Raw genomic sequence first — 16,977 nt, forward strand, 5'->3', positions numbered from 1 at the left:
CCTGTTAGAAAGGAGCATAAGATTTGACACCCTAAGCAGACTACTGCCTCTTGCCCAGGCTCTTACCTTCTGAATATAGAAATAAAATACATCTGTAAGGATTTTGTCGTCTTGGACAAGAGAACTAATAGGGAAAAAATAAGGAAAGAAAAAAATTAAAGAAAGCATCTTCAGTACTTGGTATCATGTCTACTGGTTTCTCCCTACCTCCCTTTCCTGCAGTCGTAACGAAGACTCAAATCATAGAGCAAGTCTGTGTCCACACGGACAGCTAAACCTGCTCTCAGAAAGAAGTCCTAACATATCTTGTGTCTTGTGTCTGACTGGCTGGAGACATGATGGAGATTACTCTCCTACAAATGCGATAGAGCAGAGACCTGAGTCCCCATTTTCCGTGAGCCATTGCTGTAACCATCAGCCTAGGGAATTGGATGTATGTATTCTCCTTGCTTCCTTGAATAGGATTCAAATGTTCTGGTTTTGCTGCAAGGCAAAAAATTGAAACTTCAGAAGTTTCCGTCAAATGGATTTTTTTTTTTGTTTCTGGTCAAGCGTATAATTAATTAAGAACAAATTAGTTATCATCAGGTTTGCAGAAACAGAGACATATGGGCTGAGGATGAAAAATACAATTATACTTACAAGAAAGCTCATATGCCTCTTACACTATGTAATTATAAAATATAGAACTCATTAGTCATTGCTATTTTTTTCTTTCTAAACATGGAAATTATGACAATAAATAGAACACCATCTTTTCACCACTGACTTGAGTGGGATCAAGATTTTGTACATTGATCTTATACATTTTGTATACACACTTGCATGAGTACATTAGCATCTAATTTCTGTACAGGTGATAGATTCCAAAACTGGAAAACTATGGGGTTTTCTCCTATAAAACCATTTGTTTTCTTTCTTTCTTTTTTTTTTTAAGGTCGTAAATATGACAAAAATGGAAATTTAGACCCGTGGTGGACAACTGACTCTGAAGAAAAATTTAAAGAGAAAACAAAATGCATGATTAATCAGTACACTAATTACTACTGGAAGAGAGCTGGCTTACATGTATGTAAAATACCAGTGATTGAAAGCAATGATGCACAAGGAGTTTGGTTTTGTTGTTTTGTTTTGTTTTTTTATTTGGGTTTTTTGTTTGTTTTGTTTTGGGTTTTTTGTGAGGCTTTTTTTTTTTGGTTTTTTTTTGGTTTTTTTGGGGGGGGTGTTAAATTATCTTTTTATAAATCCCAGTATATTGGGATATTAGTCTACCAACTTCATTTCTCACAACAAATCATTTTTTGAAATGAATAATTGTGATAAAAATTGTCTGTCAGATTTGATTAGTCCAGTCAAATACCACTAGCCACACCTTGGTGACAGGGTTAAACCACTTCTCCACATCATATCATTTTGGAATCAGAGGAGGAAGATGAAGCCACCCATCAGGGCTGGTCTAATTACAGTGAGCATGTTAAATGTCTTCTGAAGATGAGGTCTGTAATGAAAACTGAGCAGTCACTCTTTTTAAAAAGAAGAACATAATATCATGTTTTATAGATTGCTTTAGCAATTCCTCCTGTTATTTATTACAGCTATAAAATGGATGCATAAACTCTATTTCAGATTCAACTCCTGCTATTTCTTCCATGTGTGCATGCAGACCCAGTTTGTATCTCAAATGAAAGAGTATGATAGCAGTAGCTCACAGAAAAAGATTGAGAAAGAAGGTGCAAAGGAATGGTTTCTGTTTCACTGTCTATCAGAGCTATGGGCTTCCCTGAAAATGTGCACATTATAGAAGTGTCTAAGATGAAGTTAAACCAGGTTAAATCCCTGACCTCAAGAAATTAATAGCTAAAGTTCCAATTCCCAGCTGGGACATGACTTTAATCTTAATTTTCAGGAAAAAACACATACCCCACCCCCTACTTAATTCTACCACTTTTACTTACATTTTAGAATCAGAAATACAATTATGTCTTTTAAGAATAGAGAGGACACACCGAATGCTTAGCCTTAACACTTTCCTTAGGCTGTTTGTATTAGTCTCGACAGTAACAAAGCCATATTGTAGCTCAGTCTAAAGTCCAACAACTCAGTCTTGAAGTACTTCATATAAGCCAATTTACAACTAAAAATTCTCAGGCTCATTCCTGAATGTCTCCAGGACAAAAACAGTTAATACAAAAATTCCATTTAAAGAAGGTCATTAAAACCTTCACCAAGGGCTCCTGCCGTTGGCTTGGCCATCCCATTTACCTTCTATGGTGTTTCTTGAGATGGGTAGGTCTGAGTTTCCCTTCCAATATAGCTACTGCCTTTGAACTCTTTGGATGGGCTTACTAGAGAGATCCTGTTATCCACAGCTTTATCATCTGCAAAGCTTTTTCCTCCTATTTCCATGGGATATATTAAAATACTTTTTTAGATGATAGAAGAATCTTCATATTTTCTGCCATATTTTATAGCTCCTGTATAAAGAGGTATGTATGCAAAGAGCTTTTTTATTTATTAATTTATTTTTGTCTGTCATTTACATCGATTTCCTACAGGTATTTTACCCCTGTACACATATTTTTCATGGCTCAAGAAAGCTATTTACTTTTCTTCTTTCTCATTGAGTTGCAATAAAAATGTCTCCAGAAAAAAAGCATAATGAAAGAAAAAGTGGATACAGAAATAGCTTCAGAGTGCAATAATCACATGAAGTCATCTGATCAAATAAAGGGTTTATCATGTCCCTGAGCCCTGTCACGAACTGTCTGTACAGAGTAGTCTCAGATACCTGACCCAGAGCTGCCTGAGATGAGCAGAAAGACTTCTTCCACTTATTAAAATGACCTATGGCCCAAGTGCCACTGCTGGGTTACTCTTATCTTATGCTCTAGATCAGTCTACTTCACAAGCCTGCTGTGGGAAAAAATGCATAAGTAGGTAGGCCAGAAAAAAGGCAGTGTGTGCGTATTCCCTGCTGTCCTAGCCCCTTTTATCCTAAAAGCCTCTCTCCCACCTCCATCTCCAGCCTCCTGAGGGGAGAGAGAGCTGATAGGAAAGGGTTACACTTTCCTCCACTGCTCCCATACCTCCTCTATTACACCCTTGAGGAAGATGCCTTGAGTCCAGTCTGGGTGCTTGTCTGCTCTGACTGTTGGGGCTGTGCACATGTGCCTGGGTGTCCCCTAGATCCTTTTACTTCTTCTTCTCCATTTTCCCCTTTACTGTCCTGAAATGAAGGTGAGTACTGATGCCAACCCCTCCTATACTCATCCCTGCAACATGGGAGATCCTATCGTCAGAGCATCTGCAGGCCAGCATTGACCTTCAGAGCTCTACTCAAAACTGCTCTGTTACTGTGCTTATTTGAGGCACAGTAGAAAATAAAACTGCTTACAAATACAGTTTAGTAGCACTAAGACTTTAATGGGCCCGGTGATCAGAGATAAAGCTGCACCTGCAGAAATGAGGATTTCTTCATAATGATACTGCACTTGGTAATACCGGGAGACTGGCTTTTTCACAAAGTTTAGATAGCTCTGCTTCTCACGATATATTCTTGTTGCTATTGCTCTTGCTTTTGGAATTAATACTGGGGAAAATCTCCTTTGCAGCTATTTTTAGAGCACTGAATCAATTTCAGTTCTGTCTCAGACAGTTATTTTTAATTATGCTGGTTTATGTTATGACTTAAAGGTCATTTTAGCGTGCCAATAATTTTATATAATATAGTTAGTTTTAACATCCCATGAAGAGTTATGTAGAGAAACAAATATAACCTTTTAGGTAAAAGTTTAAGAAAGGGGCTAGTGGATCTCATGAGTAATCAGATAAAATCAGTCTTCAGGGGAAAATTACTGGTGCTCAGATCAAAGATCAAGGACGGATTCTTGAGTGTATTTTATGTATTACATTTTGTGCTACAGAGATCTAGGACCAGAGCCAGGATAACTCATCACAGAAAATTGTTTACTGACAAGTTTTCACATTGAAACCCAGTTTTCTTAACCAGAGATATGGTGTTGAAATTGGCTCAGGTTGTTCTTGCCTTGTTTTATTTTTTCCCCTGCTTCTTGAAGTTCATCAAGAAGGAAGTTCAGAAATGGGTCAAATGACTGATGTCCTTTCACTCTGCCAGGTGAAAGGCAAGAGGACTTTGGCAGAAAACATTGCAGATAATGGAGGTTTGCGAGAGGCTTTCAGGGTAAGTACATGAAAAATATCTGGAACATGGTATTATTTCTTAAAAAAAGGAAAAAGCTGTTTAGGCTCCATGCTGCTGAAAGGCACTTAGTATATCTTTCTTATCAGGCATACAGGAGATGGATTACAGAAAAGAGGGGAGGAGAAGAAGAGCCTTTACTGCCAGGCCTTGAGTTCACACACAACCAGCTTTTCTTTCTGAGTTATGCCCATGTGAGTAGTACAAATGTGTTTCAAATCCCCATCTATTAACCTGCACAGCTGGCAGTGCAGAGATGAGACTGCTTTGTTTCAATAATCTACACCAGTCAAATCAAGACTTTTCAGGCTATAAGCAGAGACTTGCTTTTCCAGGACTATTATTTCTTTTATCTTTTTTTGTCTTTGTCCTCTTCTATCTGCGGTGCCAGAACTGCTAAAATTGTTCTTGGTTTTGCTCAGTGTTGTCAGAGCAGCTTTCTTTCCTCTTGCTGCTTTCCTCCACTACAAGAGTCTTTTTGCATGTATTGACTCCTGAGCCTCTTCCTATTTTAGCTTCCCAGATTTCTGATGCTTGTAATATGCAGCAGTTTCTGAATGCTTCCACTACAGACTGCAAAACTTTGATAAGAGATGTGATTTTTTTAAAGACAAACATGTAGAACAAAGGAGAGAATCAGAAATTATTTACTTGGTTAAGAGTCAGGACAAACACCCCATATAAGAAGTGAAACTTGTGCTATAAAACTGCCCACCAGTTGAAGAAATTAATCATCAAAACTGAAGAAACATGACCTAATGCAAGCAGTACAACCAACTCTGGCTGAAAAATTGTCTCTCTGCTGAGAGTCAGTATGGCAGTGTATGTGTCTATGGCCATTTCAGTTTGACAATATTGACCAATTGAAAGACCCCAGTTAGGTCCTTTAGGCTGAGTTGACTTTCACACTGTGTCAGTTTTTCTCCAAGAAAACTTTGAAGCCATATGGAAGATCTGGGGGTCTCACAGGACCGCTGCAGGAATCATATGTCCAGTGGACCCTCTGATGGGAAGCACATGCACAGTGATAGCAGTGTGTGCCAGTTACCCTTGAGCTCAGCTTATTTCCACAGAGCTCAAGTCACCCAACAGACTCATTCAAACTGCCAGGGCTGTCTTCAGCCAGGCAAAATTGTACTGAAGTCTGCATATCTCATGGGCAGTCTGGCTTAAAGGATGTTGTCAATAAGAAACATTCAGCACAGAGCTTAGTTAAGGTGGAGACTGGTTAAATGGGAATTTTTCATGTAATGGATACAGCATAAGAGGAATTATTCAGATGTGCAAATATTCTCTCTAGCCTGTTTTATGGTTAGTTACAATTGGGTCAAGTATTGTATCAGGAATAGTAAATTGGGTACCACTGGTATAAACTTGAAAAATGTGTAATTTCAAAAGAACTGACATTCCAACATGGAACAAATACATCAGGTAATATAGCTGCAATTCTAGACATGATAAGCACCATTATGTGTAATAGCTTTGAGACAAAGAAGGAGGCTTGGTAATTATTAAAATTATTAAGGCATAAGGTGCTGCAGCACAAGCTGAAAAGCAAGCTACCATTGAAGAGAAATTCAGAAAAAGAACTAGTAAAGTGGCTATGAGCCAACGATGGGAATGAGTGGGTGAAGAATAACAGTGGATGAAGACTGGATCCATTGCAGGATTTGAAAACCAAGAGAATATGCCAACAGAAACCTACAAGTTAGCAAAGGTGAAACAAAACGCAAGTTTGTGGTGGTTTTCTATTTTGTGCATTCTGTAAGTAATAGGCATCTTAAAAACAGTGGCCTTACATTCTGCTTTGTTATGAAGTCATCCCAGATAACATGTTTATTTCTGCTTTTTGTCTTTTATTAGGTAAGATGCAACTCCTTTAGACCAGAATCTGCAAGAGAGCAAATATATACTGGAGCTCACAGCCCTCCTGAGTTCAGGTAAGTGCAAATAATGCATTTAGTCAGTGTGCATATAGAACCTGTCACTGCAGCACAAAGTGCAGATATTTAGCGTGTTAAAGAGAGGTTTAAAAGCAAACACAAAATTAGCATGTGCTCTCAGGTTAGATTGAAATGGAGCTGTTTTTATTAGGTTATCTAGTGCTATTACAATTGCTCTTCTGTAAAAATGAAGGGCTTACATGTACCTTCAAAAGCAGTTGAACCAGAACACACTCTGATCCCTGTAATATCCTGTAATCATGGCCTGAGTATCTAAAATGTCTCATCTTTATTTTTTTTCCCCCTGTGCAATTCTAGTTATATATGTTAAGAGGGTCTTTGATTTAATCTTCCTGGATTCATTAAAAGCTTTAAAATTATTACCATGAATTATATTGATAATGCAAGCAAAACATGCCCTGTAAATTCAGTTAGAGATTAAACTCTTCAACCGGTCTTCAATATACACTTTGCTTGCAGGAGCTGTGATAGTCCTGCCATAACAAAGTGTCTGTGTCTTTGCCCAAAAGGCTTCCCACAGGCTACTCAGCCACAGATATCCATGAACCCCAAGAAGGAGAGGCTGGAAAAGAGGGAAGGTTTAAAGACTACATAAGAATTAGGAAGCCAATGTTTGTTTCTCCACTTCTCCACAGAGTTTGTGTAACCAAGAGCTAGTTGTTTCTGTTGAGTTTCTTATTGGTTGCATTTACTTAATTGTGTGTTCATCCTCAGTTGAGTGCTACATTACCATTGTATTTGGAGGAAGGATGTTAACTCCCAAGCTGATTCATAGTGGAGGTATCTCTAATACACTGGATTAGTTGCCTTCTGGAAATTCCTGCTGCTTTCTGTTGACTAAAGAGGGAGCTGGGATTCCACCTTCTCAGTGGGTTACTTTAGGTGATAAAAGCCCTCTTTGCCTCAGCTCTCTCTTGGTAAACTAGAAATAGCAACAGTGCCTTCACAGGGCAGCTGTGGAGTTGCTTCACAGGCACTCTGAAATATTCCCTGGACACAGCCGTATCAAAGCTGAAGATACAAAACTGGCATGCATAACACGCCTTAGGCTACTTATAACCAGAATGGGTTAAGGAATAATGAAACTGGAAACATGATGATACAAAAAATTTTAATATAAACTAATGCTGCAGATGTGTATGCTCAGTCTTGGTAGACTTGTAAACTCTGCATTGAAACCTGCAAAGGTGCATGCCTTTTAGCAATTGAAAGTACACCATGACAATGAGGACAGAAGTCTCAGGCTGATCTCCAGCCTACAGATTGGTATATTTTCAATGGTTCCTACCTTTGGCAAGATTTTGGTAAAATAACCATCTCTTGCCTTTTAAAGTCCTCAGATCTATTTACCTATACACATGATTATATATTCTGAATCATTATATAGCTACATTCCCATGAGATGGAGCAAATCCCAAAATATACAGGGAAGCCTGGGGAGAGAGCATTCATGGGGAAAGCTTATGAAGGAATCAGGCTAACAAAAGAAAATTCCATAGAAAATTAGATTAATTTGGGGTCTAGAAAATACAGACAAAACTTTTTCTTAGTTTTTATATAAGATACTCAGTACAGGCTTCTGTTTCAGACATGAAGAGAAACTGTGATGCTTGTCTGTTCTTGCAAATCATATCAACTGGGTTAACAAATCATATTATCTGTTTCCTTCAGCTTTATATTCTAAGACCATTATGAGTGTCACAGCTGTACAGCTAGTTTCAACATTGATAGCTCCTGCTATCCAAAAAACCCAAACAGTCCTTTTTAAAGTAATTATAAAAAGTAACTATAAAAGCCGTAAGAGATGAGCAACACATATCCTGAGCATAGGCCTGTCCATCTGAGCTAGTCACTCAAGGTTTTCACAGCCAAAAAAGAAGAAAAGGCATTGTGGAAATATATTGATATCTATCATCTTTCTGTAAGTAATAAGTTTAGATTACTTAGACTTTGCAAGTACATGTTTTTTTTTGACCACCAAGGGAGCTCAGGGTGACCCATGCAGGGGAAAGCGTCTCTACTGTAGTTCAATGGGATGAAATCCAGACAACCCACTCTGACTCCACAGTTAATCTCTGACAGTATCAAACCATGGGTAGAAAAGTCAGGTGCGTGGGCATGTTATAATCTTTCTCTGACTATATTCTAATATTTTCAGTATTAACGTGTGTCTTCACTGTAGTTGAATGCCAGTTTCAGAGCAAAATCCCTGGCATGGCAGGCAGAACTCCCACCAACTTCAGCAGCAGCTCTACATGACCAACTCTTGTTGTTCCAGTCCCTGAATATGTATTTGCAATGTTGTTATAATAAAACCATATATCTTCTTTCTTTGTAATTCTACCTAAAAAACTGACCTTTAGACATTTTTTGTGCCAGCTGACTGCAAATTTTCTTACTCACATAAAGTCTATCAATATAGTAAGAATGTTTGCTACCATGCTGAGCTACACTGAGAAGCTGATTGTCTGCAATGGAGAAAAATACCTTCCCACTGCATAGCAAGGGGGGTGAAAAAACATACAATTAATGTCTCAGTCAATACTTCTTTGCTTTTAACTCAGAATGCTGTTTACTGTAACATATTTCAGGTTAGTAAATTCCAAGTTATTTAAAAGCATAGGAAAAATCAGCAAACACCAAAATCCCAAACTAGCAATGGTAAAATAGCACCTTCTGACAGCATCAAATAATATAGACATGAAAGCAGGAGCCAAGGATGACTGAATACAAAGAGCAAGCTCTTCCTCTGTGCCTGAAAGTGCCAGTCTCGGGTGCAGACACATTGTCTAGCTTGCATGAGGCAGTGATGTGCTGCTCTTTCAGTAACACACCATCTGTGGTGCAAGCAATAGAGCTTGAGAGCTGGTCAGGGCAGAAGCCTCAGAAAATGTATTTCCAAAATGTCAGAGGAGTTGAGATGCTCACAAGGTAAGGCTGAGCTAGCCAACAAGAGAGGCTCTGTCTGCTCCCCTTTGCCCCCAACTTCAGGCTGCAAAGTCCCAGGGAGCCAGTGTGTGTGTGTGTGCACAGGTGGACAGAGGATGTTGTTACAAGAACCTGGCTGGCATGAGCCAAATCAAACCACTTCTAGCACAGCCGTGATGTGTCTTTACACACTCTTGCTTGCTGGACTGCAGCATTTTGGCAGGTACTAGAAAAAGGATTCCACCTTGCAAGGCTACTGCTGATCTCCCACCTCTGCTGCCAAGGGTCAAATTGCTCTAAATGGCACAGTACCCTCAAGGTGTAATTGTTTTGTCAAGTTTCTAGCAAAGTAAGATGCTTCTCAAAGCAGTGAATGGAACAATATTATCTTCACATTAACTGGGCTTGCTTCTTCTGAACTTTTGGGGTTTATTTTTTGAAAAATTATATGGAAAGCCTGAAAATTAAACTTGAAGTCAACACAGTGAAACACACACACGCCTGTGGTGTTTAACCAGAGACAGTCTGCACGTCAATCACTTCTGTCTTTTCTTTGCAGAGTTATCGGTGCCATGAGCAACTTTGAAGAGTTCCGTAAAGCTTTCAATTGCCCAACAAATACAACAATGAACCGAGGGGCAGGATCCTGCCGGCTGTGGTAGACGTCCATTCCAGGTCTTCTGTCAAGAGGGGTCTGCAATGTGAATCGCTGCACCTGAGCTCAAGCCTGCTGCTAGAGTTTCAGAATAACATTTTGCAACCTGGAGAGCTGTTACTTCAAATGCATCACCTTATCTATGCTCATTACCTGCATGGATCTAATCACTCTCTATTCAAAGCCTAGAAACACTCAAAATGGAAGAGGATAGGTTTTCTTTTTTATCCATAAAACTACTCCCTCTCATCTTCAGTTGCACTGCTGTTGATGGGTAACTGCCATTATCAATTCTAATTCCTGATTTATAGCTGGGCCAAAGACACATGCTAAAATCCAGTTTTAATCTATTGCTCTGCAGGGGTGCTATGCAGAATGCTCCCACACAAAATTTATTCTTTCTGGATGAAGGAATTCATGAGACCTGCTATAAAGCAGCTCTGATCTACTGTGTGATACAGCATTTTCATAACTTAAACCGTCACTGCCCAGCATGCCATAAATGATGTTGCATGATGTAAAGGCACACAAGACTTTATATAAATTAGGTTTAATATGTCAGATTAGTGCCTTAGGTTTTGGAACAGTTTCAAACTGAGAAAGCACCTCACGGTTTCCATCTGCTAAGACTAAACAGAAAGCATACTTGTCCGATCATAGCCTCTTCTAATTTTAGAACAGCTTATGATAAAAAACAATGTATGGTGAAAATCAGAGGCTTGCAGAGGGAATTCCCAGCACCATGGTACTTAGAAACATTACAGCACTTATTCCTATTTACAGTGTGGGCAGTTTTTTCCTAAGGAACGATTTTTATCTTGTGCTGAAGGTAGCTTCACCTACATTAATTTTTAAGCCTGAAATACTATACCAGTTTTAATCTAGGAATTTCTTAGTGTCTGGGTCTTACAGAGGAATGTTAGTAGTGTGCATGTTTGTCCTCGTGTTCTAGACAGGGCAGGGTGGCTTTTGATTTTAATGAAAGAATATCTGCCTGAAAAGCAGGGCCAGCAGCATTCAACTTGTCTGAATAAAAAAAGTTCAGTTCAGAAGCAGAGAACTTTTAAATACAATATACATGCAGGCCAGTTGAGTTTTTAATTTGATTTCTAACAATATTCATTAAAAAAACCCAAACATTTTATTGCAGCAGAAGGACTTTAACACATAACTATTACTAAGCAGGGAGGGAAACCAAAACCAGCCCTTTCTTCCCTATCAAAAAGATACGTATTTAACTGCTATTTATTTATACCTTGTGCATTAATTCATTTTTACATGGTAGAATTGTTTGAAATTGAGAGTTTCTTTAGACTGATTTAATTATTGCAAATCTATGTACGTATCTTATATATATATACATTAATAGATATATACAAAAAATTATGAATTCTTCTATTTGCTAAAATTTTATTCTAATAATATAGATAGCAAGTTAACAAGATAAACACTTTTTTTACAAGGATTGATTAAATATTGTCCAACTGTCAAGGTGGAGGAAGGTTCAACTGAAGCCAAGTTTTTGCATATGGGATTAGTTTCCTCTGTTTCTTTATAAAGCAGGGTGTCATCATGGAACCATAATTTATGGAAAGATATAGGCCCTCAAGCTACCCTTCAGAGAGAAGGAAGGAGACATTTCTGAACTCAAGGTACTGTTGTCACTTCTTAGTAACGAAGTATTATGTCTTATGGTACCAGGACTTTCTTTTTTCAATTTTTCCCTGAAAAAGTCAGTCTTGAGAGGAAAAGCACTTTTGCTTCCTCTAAGACAGCTCTGTTCCTGAATTCCATGGATTACACTTTGTCATTTGAATAGCCACTAGTAAATTTTTTTCCTGGAGGTACTTTTCACATAAACTTTTTATATTTTTATATTTTTATAGAGACTTTCCTAAAACAAGGAAATGGGTCTTGAGCAAAATGATACAATTCTCTTATTAATGGGAAAGTTCCTTAGCACTGACAGGACTTATGTTGGTTGCTTTGGATCAACAACCCAAAGTGCAGCAGTGACAGTGTGGCCCCATTAAAGGTACTACCAATACGGTCATTGTCCTCAGAAAAGTCAGGACATCAACTCAAACACTTATCTAAACTTTCTAAACTAATGGACTATGCAAAGCCAGTTTCACAACAGTCAGCTTTAAGTTTTCTATTTTTATCTCTCAGATCAGAGATGTATTTCCAAGAGTTCCTCTCTCACGACTATTTTCCAGTGAGAGAGAGTCCTTAATTTTGTGGTTTACGGGGTTGTTTCTCTGTGCTGGATAGCAATTTCTTTCGAAAATGCCTGATGCTTGCTGCCTTAAATGTCACTCTTGCTAGGCTTCTTTTATGTTTAATACCAAGGGGTTTTGAACTGTGGTATGCATACTCGCAACAGCACAGCACCTCAGCAAAACTGTCTCATCCTTGCTAGGGCAGCTGCTGCAGCAGGCAGGGGTCCTGGTCCCAGGCTGGGGGAATAACCAGGGGATGGAGGGTTTGGGGGAAATGCACTATGAGGGAGGAAGAGAGGGCATGACCACATTTTGCACCCTGATTTTAGCCATTGAGAGGGGCCTACACTCTGTCAAGAAAGCCAGAAGTCCTTGCTGACTGGCACATTGGTCCCAGTTTTTGGAATCCTTGCCGTTGACTCAGTTTTTTGGTGCCTTGGGCTTCAGTCTTGCATATGTCCATGCAAGGATTCTAGCCTGCCTCATCTGCCTTCTTTTTACCTCAAAACAAACAGCCACTGATGCAATTCAAAGTTCATTTTAGAGTCAGATATTTAGGTACCATTTGAAAAGCAAAGCAGAAGGTAATTAAACACATTCTTAAAACTTGGTCACCAAAAATAGCCAAAATACAGTGATGGTTTCTGGGGGCTCTACCCATTGTCCCTGTTCTGCCTGACTCCCCGCCCTGCTTTATTTTTGTATTGTGCCTACTGGGTGTATGCTAGTAATGCCTTCCTGTGCTCCCATCAGGCTCACTTATTACACCTATGCAAACAGAGCCTACATCATATATATTCTTCTCCCAGGGCCTTTAATTTTTTTTTACTTGCCATGATATTGAGCATTGTTTCTTCCTTTTGGCTCAGAAATCTTTTGCTCCACTGCTCAGGAGGGTAAGGATCACCTGAATGAAACATTTTTTACCTGTGTAAATTTGAAGAGATATTTTCTACTGTGTAGACATAAAGGAACAAGCCCTTCTCCTGTCCCATGTCCTCTTATTTGGGTTCTGAAAATATGTAAACCTGTTATGCTATGCTACTCCATGCTATTCCATGCTATGCCTTGCCGTTCCATACATAATATGCTATGCCATGCCATGCTGTTCTGTTCCCTCTTTTTGTGACCCAACCCTGAAAATTCATAGAATCATATGCTAAACCACCACCTTGTACGTTGTATTTCTGCTGATGGCATTGTGAAGAAGCTAGCTTTACATACACAAGTAGCTCTCTGAAAAAGCAGAGGTGCTATTCACCTGTGTAAACTGCATAGGTACATAAATGGTGACCAAGCTGGGTCTGGATGCTGAAGGACCAAAAACCCCAGCTATGTTATAAAGCTCTGCCTCTTGCTCTGCGCAAGGGGACTTTAGAATTCTTTAGGTACATATGCATCATGACACTAAATGTTTGAATTATTTATAAAATAATCAGGTGGTCTTACCTCTAACTTTTTATTTAGTATTATTCAACAGATTACAGGCTTAGAAGCATATTTTATAGTAATATTATATCCATATCTCCAAAGAAATATTAAAAGCCCAACAAATCAAGAAGCAGAAGTCTAGCCAGTTAAAAGGTCTTTTGTGTTTATGTCTTTTAATCTGCATTTTTATTTTGCTAGTCAGTCTGACTTTTAATTTTTCTTCTTGCATAATGCAGTGATTGTTTTAAAGACAATTTTGTTAGCCAATAAAAGCCAAAGTGGTGAAGATTTTTCCTATGCTTGCAGTACAGCAAAAGCTGCTTGGCCTGTCACTGTACAACTCTACAATGTTACCTCTGTAATATGCAGTCTTTGTAAAATGTAATAAACAGCATAATGACACAGCCCCAGGTTCTCAAGGCTACTGTTACTGCCTGACAGGCTAAAAGATCCTCCTTTGTGAGAGCTGTCTAGCCATCTTGAGCCAGTTTTTCAGGCTTCAATTGCCCCCATTAATCTGCTGGAGGCAATTGAGCATAGGGTGAGCTACTGTGGACACAGGCTGGATGCTGCGGAAATTACAGCAGGACAAGAAGCAGATGTGTTCCCACTGGAAACTATTGGGGCAGAAGAAGAGGGTGGGAGATCCACCTGCCTTTCAGACTCACTCTTCTTCTCTTGCCCCAGTCTGTTCCTGTCTTGGCCCACCCTGTGTAGCTTCACCTGCTTTTTAATTGCGTTTAAGCATTTTCCAGAAGTGTTTTCAACAGGATAACCCTAGTGCCATGCCTGAGTTTGAACTGCTGCTGCTTAGCGACGTCTCTTCCCAGCCAGCACAAAGGAGCAGTTTCTCTGCCTTCCTTGGCTGTGGTGTGACAGCATGTAGCTTACCTTGCTGATGTTCCTCACCACGTACTTCATGAGCCTGACCAAGCATTTGTTCAAGGGCTGTTTGGGCACAGGGGTGGTGCCAATGCCTTGTATATTACCAACTTGGCTCTTCCAGGCTAAGTGCCCTATTTCTTGGTCTCTGAACAGTTTTCTGACACTGCTTGGATACCCATAGGCAATGATGCTGCCCCACCTTAAGGCAGCACAAAGCCTGTGAGCAGTAAGGAGCAATTGTACCTGGTGGGGACTTTGTCTGAAGCTGGCCTTGCCACATCCTTTGAATGATGCTCTGTGGTAGCACAGCTTCTCAAAGCCCATAAATTTGTGCTGGCAATTCTCCACAGAGCTTTTGGTTTGCAGTGGTAGGGACGCTTTTTGTTTTGGAAGCTTACATCAGTTCTGTCACTGACTTTACTGTGCAGCTTGACTAACATTTCTACAGGCAAAAGCAAAGTTTGTATAGAGGAAGATGAATGAACAAAGAAAAGGTTGGGGTTGCAGCATGAAACCAGCCTCAGCACAAGTATTTTGCTCAACTCTCATGGGGTTTGCTGCGCTTGCCCACATCTTGGAAAGATGCTTTAACAGTGGTTGTAGATTGCCCTGAGGAATTCAGGGTTTATCTTTTACAGCAAGAGCCAGCCTTCACTAATCAGACAATTTAATCCCATTTAAAATGTAATATATATTTTTTAAAAAAAAGAAAAGGAATTAAAGATTCCTGAGGGATCCTCCAGCAGAGCACTATGTTTTATTAAATATAATGTCAAAGTTGGAAGTTACTGTGAATCAAGATAATGCGTTATGTTGATTTGTGATCGAGGAAAGAGATACAATGGTATAATCCTAATCATCCATAAGCAGCACAGCTGAAACATCTTTACGTACAAGGTCAGACACATACATAGATGCATACATGGGTGTGAACTTATGGTTTTATTTATTTATTTATTTTTCATTCTTAAAAATTTAAAAATGTCTCTAACAATTGTATCACATCCACAGTTCCTAGTGTTTGAACTGGTGAAAATGTGACCTGTTTGTTCAACAAAGCTTGGGGGAGGGCTTCAACACGAATTTTAAAACTTTTTCTACCACAAAGTTTATTTAACGGGCCAGCACTGCTGTGAGCAATGGCAGTGATGGTTGGTTTATATAAACAATACACACTTCCTTTCTGATGATGTGAGCAGCAGAGATTTCAGTACACGAATCTGAAAAACTCTGATATCACATCCTCTTACTTCAACACTAGGCGAGTATTCAGGTAAAACAAGGAAAAAAGAAAATCTTATCAAATACAACAACCAGGGAAACATGAATATACGTATATATGCCATGATATACAACTAAAAAAAGGCTATTGTGGAAGATGCGGTTGCCAGACAGGACTGGTTCACAAACTTACCAGGTCACTTCTGCTGGGAAAAAAACTTGAGAGCAGGAGACCTGTCTGCCTTTGTAGCCCACTGGTGAGTGTCTGGGTGTTAACAGCTCAGTCTTTCTGGGGAGCTCTCAGCACTGTGCCCACTCAGAGGTCACTCCATCAGCCAAGGGGCTGGAAGGGCTATGTGCCTTTTCTAGGATGTCCAAAGCCCCTGAGGAGGCTTGCCTGCAATTCTGCCACTGAATTCTAGCTTTATGCATATTTTCTGTCCTTTTCCTCCAAGCAAACATAAGCCACATGAGTCAACAAATCTCTAAAACAGAGCATTTTAAAGGAAAAAAAAAAAAAAAATGGTGCCTTTATTAGTCTATGCTGCAAAACAACGCAATGCCACTGCATCCATCTTAAAAACACCCACATATTTTGTGGAATAGGGCTGCTCTAATCAGAGACTTAACACATATGTTTTCATGTCATTCCACTAGAATGGAGCTTCAGCCTTTTGCAGTGGACAGAGTAGAGCAACATATGGAGTGATCCCTGAATAGGACAACAAAGAGAAGTTAGAAATGCCTTTCTTCAGTGTTGTAAATCCTTGAAAGCTTTTATAAATCTAGTGTAAGTACTGCTACAAAAGATAATATATATTATACATAGGCACAACACAGGAAGTCTGTAAGTCTGTGCTATTTAAGTGTATACAAAAATGTCAGAAATATGAACTATTTTTAAAAAAATAGAGTCTCGGGGTAGAGCTCTGACCTCGCTGACTACATTGGGTGATTAACGTCTGTGGGGCCAGGATTCTTCTTCATCTGGATAATACACATAGACATTACTGATTTAAAAGTATTTGGGACACATGTATTCTTCTAGCCAGAAAAAAAATTTCTATCCTTTGGGATTTTCAAAATCTGCTCTCTCCTCAGCCATTTGCATAGGACTACCTCTGATTACACTTATCTAGCGTGTATTGCATTTTCACCTTTTTAAATACTTCGAGTTACTTTATCACTGTTTCAGAATTGCAAAGTAGGGCTTTCAACTTGACTTACCCAGATGAGGCTCTATTAACCATTGAAGTAAAAACAATATGTCCTATCAAACTAGATGTAGACTTATTTATGCTACTGAGGCATTTTTGTCTCCATGATGAGACAGAAAATTTCGTGTTACTGGAGTGATGGGGGAATCCAACAGTATCCACAGCAGGAACAGTCCCTCCTGGGTGCAGGTTGGCCAGGGATGATGCAGGTGTTCCACCAGAGAAAGTAAAAGCT

At 39.2% G+C, this 16,977-nt stretch overlaps 1 protein-coding gene across 1 annotated transcript in view; it reads left to right on the plus strand.

The window, feature by feature from the left end:
* The window catches only part of PHEX (phosphate regulating endopeptidase X-linked), a 95,119-nt gene extending 84,015 nt beyond the window's left edge, over positions 1 to 11,104 (plus strand). Inside the window, exons 18-22 of the mRNA XM_057419614.1 lie at positions 938 to 1,068; positions 4,136 to 4,201; positions 4,309 to 4,413; positions 6,083 to 6,159; positions 9,671 to 11,104. Coding sequence (XP_057275597.1) covers positions 938 to 1,068; positions 4,136 to 4,201; positions 4,309 to 4,413; positions 6,083 to 6,159; positions 9,671 to 9,773 — 482 coding nt within the window. The 3' untranslated portion in view covers positions 9,774 to 11,104. The remainder of the gene's footprint in view (positions 1 to 937; positions 1,069 to 4,135; positions 4,202 to 4,308; positions 4,414 to 6,082; positions 6,160 to 9,670) is intronic.
* Positions 11,105 to 16,977: the final 5,873 nt, after the last annotated feature.

The sequence above is a fragment of the Pezoporus wallicus genome, unplaced genomic scaffold, assembly GCF_028554395.1.
Source record: "Pezoporus wallicus isolate ANWC-B61680 ecotype Strahan unplaced genomic scaffold, APGP_CSIRO_Pwel_v1 contig_5767, whole genome shotgun sequence".
NCBI lineage: Eukaryota > Metazoa > Chordata > Aves > Psittaciformes > Psittacidae > Pezoporus > Pezoporus wallicus.